The sequence below is a fragment of the Hippocampus guttulatus genome, chromosome 23 (genome assembly GCF_054856545.1).
Source record: "Hippocampus guttulatus isolate MCC_2025c chromosome 23, RoL_Hgut_1.0, whole genome shotgun sequence".
NCBI classification, from domain to species: Eukaryota; Metazoa; Chordata; class Actinopteri; order Syngnathiformes; family Syngnathidae; genus Hippocampus; species Hippocampus guttulatus.
The window spans coordinates 5,321,099-5,328,356 of record NC_141283.1 but is presented as its reverse complement, the minus strand read 5'-3'; the positions used below and the strand labels follow the sequence as shown (position 1 = coordinate 5,328,356).

At 45.3% G+C, this 7,258-nt stretch overlaps 1 protein-coding gene across 1 annotated transcript; it reads right to left on the bottom strand.

Annotated features, from left to right (window-relative positions):
* Positions 1–821: 821 nt before the first annotated feature.
* On the bottom strand, positions 822–7,258 carry LOC147185865 (opsin-5-like). The gene is made up of 7 exons (XM_086104197.1): positions 7,240–7,258; positions 4,804–4,950; positions 4,267–4,386; positions 3,211–3,381; positions 2,778–3,112; positions 2,451–2,692; positions 822–1,977 (listed from the first exon to the last, which is right to left on the bottom strand). The coding sequence occupies exons 2-7, from the start codon at positions 4,934–4,936 to the stop codon at positions 1,908–1,910; spliced, it is 1,071 nt and encodes a 356-aa protein (XP_085960323.1). The 5' UTR covers positions 4,937–4,950; positions 7,240–7,258; the 3' UTR covers positions 822–1,907.

Below are 7,258 nucleotides of genomic sequence, written 5' to 3'. Positions count from 1 at the left end.
AAGCAGACACGACCTGGAAGTTGAAACGTGAAAGCCTTCACGAAAATACAAACTCCAGAGAGCCGGCCTGGGTGCCGAAGACAAGGAAAAGAGCTGACATTTAAACGCCTAATTTATTGAGAGAGAGAACAACAATGGATAACACCGAGGCCATATTTCCCAAAGGTAAGCCTTGCTCATCACCGAAAAACAACACATCAGACACACTTCGACGATGCCGTTCAATTTTACACCACTGCAAACACAATTGTAAAGCCGTTGAATTAGTCCCTGTCTAACAACGCCACTGAAAACCAACTCATATTCGCTCCCTTAGGGCAGAATATTGAATTATGATATACTGAACATGATAACTTTTAGGTATTTTCTATCATTACAATGCAACACGGGCCATCGCGTTGCTGGTGTAGTATATGTTGTTTTATTGTTTGTTGTTGTATATATGATCTTTGCTCCATGTGCAGCATTTTGTACACCGCGGTGGTTGTTTTAAAGTGCTCAAGAAATATAGTTGAGTTGAGTCGAAAGTTACTTGCTGTTGAATCAAAGATAAGCAGCGACATCTACTGGATCAGGTGGGGCACTGCATGCGATGATTTGTTCAGAACAGATTGACTTCCGTCAGATTAATTTGTTATGGGTGGGGGGGGGGGTCTTTACTTTTTTACTGAAAAATGAATAGACTTTCACGTGTGAAATGATGTCATTTATTTATTTTTTAGGAATGTGAGCATTTGTGGGTGATTTCTGTTTTTGCTCGAAGATTTGGATTCTCTTGCGCATGGTTTCCCACCTTTGAGAAATAACGGAGACAACTCAAGTAGTTGGTAAATAATTTCTTTCTTCAGTAGAAACATAGAACATTTGGACAACATATTTTGCAACAGAAACGTTGAAAATTCGAAACAAGTTACAGGACGTTGATGAGCTACAGTGACACCAGATTGTTACAGCGCGATTATAGCGATCAATTCATGCCGGTTTGACGTCACACAAACGAAATTAGAAAAGGAGATTTTGCATACTTGGTGAAAGATTCAGAACGAACGACGAAACGAACCACATTTTGACGGCTAGTAAATACTGTGACTGTTTTGTAATTCATCTTCATCATGACACGATGCCACGTCACGGAAGGGCGCAACGTCACTCTGCCATAGCTACCACAAAAAAAAAAAAAAACATCAGTGATCTATGCTGAAATTGAACATGAATCATGTCGAGTATACTATATGTGAGTATGTACACAACACCTCCCAAAATATGTTGGGTTTACGTTTGGTTTCAATCAAAGCCTAACAGCATGTCAACGAAAGGCGCGGGGTCATGTCAGGTGTTCAGGACAGGGGGTGGGGTTGAGGGTGGGGGGTGTCCAAACACTTCAGTTTGGAGAGCGTGTGCTCAGTGCTGACACGATCAGACGCCGCCGTATATTTGTTGTCCTACTTTACAGTTTTGTTGCAGATCCATCAGTGATTGGTCAATACTTTGCATTTAGCTTCCAGTCACAACTATTCATGCAAAACATCTTCCGTTCGGAGTCAATATTGGTTGAGGGGGACAGTAAATTGGTGTCTCGATAAAATGTTTGCCGACGTTGACAGTATGCCTCCAATACTGCAAAAGTGAGTCAAGACATTTCATGACACGGCAAGACACGACCGCAACCTCTCTGGAAAGTGCTTTTTGGAGGAGGAAGGGGAGGAGGTGGCCAGCTGCCGGAAGGATGCCAAAGTTCAGTGTAGGTGTGAACCAGCCTGGCGTGATCCCGATTTAGGGAGAATGCAAAGAGCTTGGACTTGTCACTGGAGATAATAGGCAGCATTTCAATGGGCAAGGTGAAGGGCGCAGAAGACGGGGGGGGAAGGAGGCAAAGCGTCCCAAGCTGGCCACACGTTCCGTCCGACTCACATTTCAACCTGAGCTTCTTTCGGTGAAGCCGGTGTATCCTTCAGTGAGCCAGAAATTGCGTAGAACCTGCAAGCACAAGAAGCAGGCGTCCATAATCTTTATGGAAAACCCCCCAAAAACATACCATGCTCGAATCACGCCGCTTTGTCTTTCATAAAATAAGAAGAGTGACTGTTATTATTGCTGCAAACCGCTAACCTAGACTGTCTGATATCTGATATTCCCACATCTCCGTTTCATGTGTTTCTATTGAACAGAGACTTTTTTTTTTTTGAAGGTTTCCTGACCCTGTCTTCTGGGTTTTTTTTTTAGGCACGTCACAAGGAAGTAGCGACAGCTCAGACGAAGGCTGAAGTGACCGTCGAAACTGTCAACTCGGTAAGAGTTTTTTTTTTCTTCGCAAAAAAAAAGAAAGAAAAGAAACCGTCAACCCATTTAAACTAATAAGAAGTCAAGGCGAACAGGAGAATGATCCCATTTAAAAACCTCAGCCTGTTGTAGTCTTATCGCTCATCATGACCGAAGATACACTCCCTTACCTGGACTTTGGAAAATGTCGGCGTTTCCCAAGGACCTTGAAACAGGAGGGCAAGCAGGAGTTCTTCAGGCCCACTAACTGGTAGATGATTGGATTGTACATAGCGGAGGACTTGGCGAGGAGAGTGGGAATGACAGACACGGGTATCGGCACCGAGTCCGGCTCCCCAAACGCCGACACCACGGACACAACCGCGTACGGGATCCAAGCGATCAGGAATCCCGCGCAGATCAGCATGGCCACCTCGGGTTTGAAACGCATCCAAGTTATTTTTACCTCTCGTAACTCACCTTTGGGGGGGAAAAAAAATCAGCTTCTTTGGGCATACCTTTGTCAGTTTGATCTCCAGGTTCGGACCGTTATTGATCCGGGCGTCAAAGTGTGAGATTTCCTTTGCGGAAGACTTGACTTTACAGATGATCCTCGCGTAGGAGAAGACCATGATGCCGGTCGGAAGGACGAGACAGAAGAAGAGGATGGACATGACGAAGCTTTGGCCGGACACGGAGGATTGCGCCAGCCACCAGTTCAGCGTGCAGGAGGTCCCGAATGGCTCCGGGGCGTAGCTTCCCCAGCCTATCAGGGGCATGGTGGCCCAAAAGCCGGCATACAGCCACACGAAGGCCAAGCAGAGGAAAGCGTGATGCCGTTTCAACCACGTCCCTGCGCGGCAAAGAAATGGGAGGCCCGACGGCAAGTGAGCGCTTTCCCGCTCGAAGCCGCCGTCGGCGAAAGCAAAAAAACCCTCGGCTTTCACGTACCGTATCGCAGATGGCAGATCTTGAAGTATCGGTCCAAGCTGACCATCGTCATGGTGGTGAGGCTCCCGCATCCAAAGAAAAAGCCCGCCCAGCCGTAGAACTGACAGCCCTCCCAACCGAACAACCAACGGTGGGAGAAACTAGAAACAATAAAAAAGGGCTTTCCTGTCACTAAAGGACAGGGGTAGTGGAATATAAGGGATGTCAAAGGAAAACGAGAGGGCGACACACAAACGATAAGGAGTCATGAGGATCACCAACGGAGAGATGCGTGAGAGCGTGTTGACAAGGATGATGGTGGCAGGATGAAAAAAAGAAGCAGAAGAAGGGTAAAGAGTAAAAGTATGGAAAACAAGATTAGTTTGGAGTCGGATTTACTCCTACATTTGGATTGACATTCACAGCAGAGCTGTGTTCTTAACAAAGGCCGTGATGGTAGCGGAATAAATAGCAATTTCTTGAGCTACCCCGACGGCTGCAAAACAGAAATTCCATTGAACCATACGCGCGATTGGTCAAGATGCCGTCGACGCGACGCCATTTGAATTTCAGAAAAATGCGTTCAAAGACCCAAAAAGACGAGCGCAACCCTCGATTTGCGAATCAAATCTGCCGAATCAATTACTTGCCCGTTGATTTTCCCATGGACCACGTGGCACTCGACTTGAACCGGAACGCAATATTCGATTCGCGGCGCTCATGAGCACTGGGGCGCACCCCTGGTCACACGGCCCACCCAGGACATACCCGGATAACCATCGTTCATCGAGAAAAAGAACGGCAACATTCCGATGATGATCACGGTCCGCATCACGGTCAAATGCCAATCATTTCGCGGAATCGGATGTGCCGTTGTCAGTCACAAGGCACCAAACGGAGAAGGCGCGGATGACATTTTCCCTCGCGGAGTCGGCGCCTCGCAATTAGTGTGCAGTTCTGTGCGTGGGGTTCATCAAATACATCGCCAGGCACCAATAAGCCCCGCCCCAGATTTGTTTGGATGATTCTTAAACGGTGTTGTCGCTTTTCCGACGCTCCGACAAAGATGGAAAATACCTGATATGCCAAAGTCGAAGATGGCTAAATTCAATGTCATCAGTTCCGGTGGCTTCAACTTCGTTTTGCGTTTGATAGTCACGTACAAGACGTATCCGTTCCCCGTTGCGGACATAATACCTGGAAGAGAAAGAAACGTGTTCAGCGGGTGATGAACGGTGACGTTCCGCTCCCCGCGTTGAATTGAACGGATGCTTTCGGGCGCTCTTCATGCAGCCGTTCAAATTTCGTGCCCAATCTGGCCTTGCTGTGTGGTGCTTTCATGGCATTTCGTCTTCCCGCATTCTGAAAAATTCATCTCGGGTCAACTGCAGACTGTGAAATGTCACAATGGCTGTTTGTCAATATGTCACCCGTGATTAAGTCATGCGGGACTGACTCCAGCTCATCCCCCGCACCCCACAAAAAAAAACAATCTGGATCACCGAGAAGGTTAAAAAAAAAGGACTCTATATCAAAATACAATTCAACACGAAATGGCTCTGTCTTTCCTGATTTTCAACATATTGATTCACTATTCCAATTGAAGAAACGGACCTATAATGCAGATATAAAAAGCTGCCACAATGTCTGCCTCTCTCGAGAGTCTTGAGGCAAAAGGATCACCACGCAGGAGATAATGGGGCACGTATGACGAGTGTGTCCACGTCTCATTCGTCATCCCTGCCATCAGTGAGGGAATTTCTGGAAAGAGGAGGAAAAGGATGAAATTCTAAAAAAAAAAAAAAAACCCAACACCGCGTACACAAGGTTGGCATGTCTTGTCCCTCCCCCCCAATGAAGCAACAGTGAGCATTAAGCAAAAAAAAAAAAAAAAAATTGTATGCAACAGTAGTTTTAGTGTTTTGGTGAATATTAACAAGGACGTTTCCATTGACGTAATATTCCAGTAATCCTTCAAATGCAAATGAGGGTTATCCCGTAATGGATTCGATATAATAACATATCAACTGCAATGACATTTAACAAATTATTTATGCATTAACGCTACGTAAAAAGCGGACTTTTCTGCAAACCGTAAATGCAAAAACAGCCTCATTTGAATAAAAATCACCTCCGTGGACACTTATGCCTCGCCTGGAACAAAACGATGGCTTCAAAAGTCACATTATCCAACGGGAAATTAAAATAGGAGGAAAATAAATGAAAAATGCGCGTGGACTGAATGGGGGATGAGTCAGTTCAGTGAAAATATTCTCTCGAACAAAGCAAGTCTAATAAAACCATTTAAAAAAGATGTCAAATGTGGATTTTCATGTCCCGGACAATGTAGCGGTTCACTCGCATGACTTTTTTTTCGGGCGGCAGCGTTCAGTTCACACTTGACGGTACCGGTAAATGGCTCACTGAATTTGTTTGAACGTTTTCTGAATCTCCAAAACGACTAGCCTACGCTAAATGCTAACTTACAGATTAATTGTGAATGATAAGTCGATCACACTCAGTTTTTATCAAAACACAGTGCCGGATTCCCTGAGGTTGCTTAGCAACATTACTGATGGACTCGTGCGACGAGTTGCTTGGAATCAAGAAAATAAAAACGACGATACTTTCACATTTTGGGATAATGCGTGCCGGGCCTCGGCCCGGCTATTCTTGACCTGTGAAAAGTTGCTTGAAATCAAGAAAATAACATTTGCTGAAATCTTTTTTTGTACAGTGCGTGGATTCAAAGAGCAGAACTTTTACTTTGAAACCTGTTTACAGTGTGCGCGCGTCGTTTACGTCCAGGTGGTCCGGCCGAATCCGCGTGATTAGCAGCAAGTGACGGTAATGGCAACCTTCCAAATGGTCGCCCACGCCACCCCCAAAACAAATCTCAAGACGGACGCCGAAGGCCGTGGCTCCGGGAAAATACGGACTGTTCAGTTATTGATTGACTGGAGTCAAACCGGCGCGTTTAGTTTGCGGCGAGCCGGTCGCCGTCTCGAAGGACTATAACGCGAGTCGACGTGACGAGACGCAGCGTGCGGAAAAATCCAGACAATCGACCGAGGCTGGGAGAGCGCAGCTCGAAAAACAACAAGGCTATTTTCACCAAGCAGCAACCAGGACGCTCTGTGTGATATCGCGAAGAACGCCGAGCCATTTTCGGAGGGGGAATTCGTTCAAGGGTGCTCGGTGGACTCAGCAAACCTCAAAACAAGTTCAACAAATCCACGTACAGACCCTCTCTTCTTACTGATGAGCATCTGTCATGTTTGCTTCCCATCTCCACCTCCAACATTCAACCTGCTCTTGTCAAAGCTCAATAGAGGCCAGCTTGAACTCACGGAACAAGAAAAGACAACATTTTTTTTTCTGCATTGTTTGGTAGTTGGGACGGAAATGTTGCAAGTTATGTTACATTATTACTGGCATTACAAAGACATTGTGGAAACTCGGAATGTCATTGACTTATTTCAACATAGAAATAAAATACATAACCGGAGTAGATTTTGACCTTTTGCCCCAGCCCTCCACAATATTTGCTGCTTCTCATTTGGCCCCTGGTGGAAAAAAAAAACAACAACAATTCCCCACCCCTGTCCTAGACGAAGCTCGTTATTTTTGTATACTAAGGTTGCATGTCATTGGCGGATCTAATTAGTGTGCAAAAGTGCTTTGTAGCCTGTGACGGTATGTTGTGTTATTTGTTATTAATTTTGAATTCCAGAAAGGGTGATCAAGAATAAATAGGCATATTTACATGATCATAACCTTTTGCATCTGGGTACAATCGTAATTCTGCCGAGTGGATGATGAGATTTGCGTGAAAATATGTAAATGTATGTATAAGTACACACTTGACGATGAAAGAAAGCAAGGAGGGAATTTTGGAGTTTAAAAATCTGAATTGCACATGTTAACGGACCAAAAAAACAAAAACAAAACAGTACTGTTGGCAACACGTTGTGTAGACCCCAGATAGAATAGATAAATTGAGACGTTGGCAAATGAAGATTCGAGTTTCCCCTGCCATATCCTCCTCACCTTTTGGTGATCGGTCATC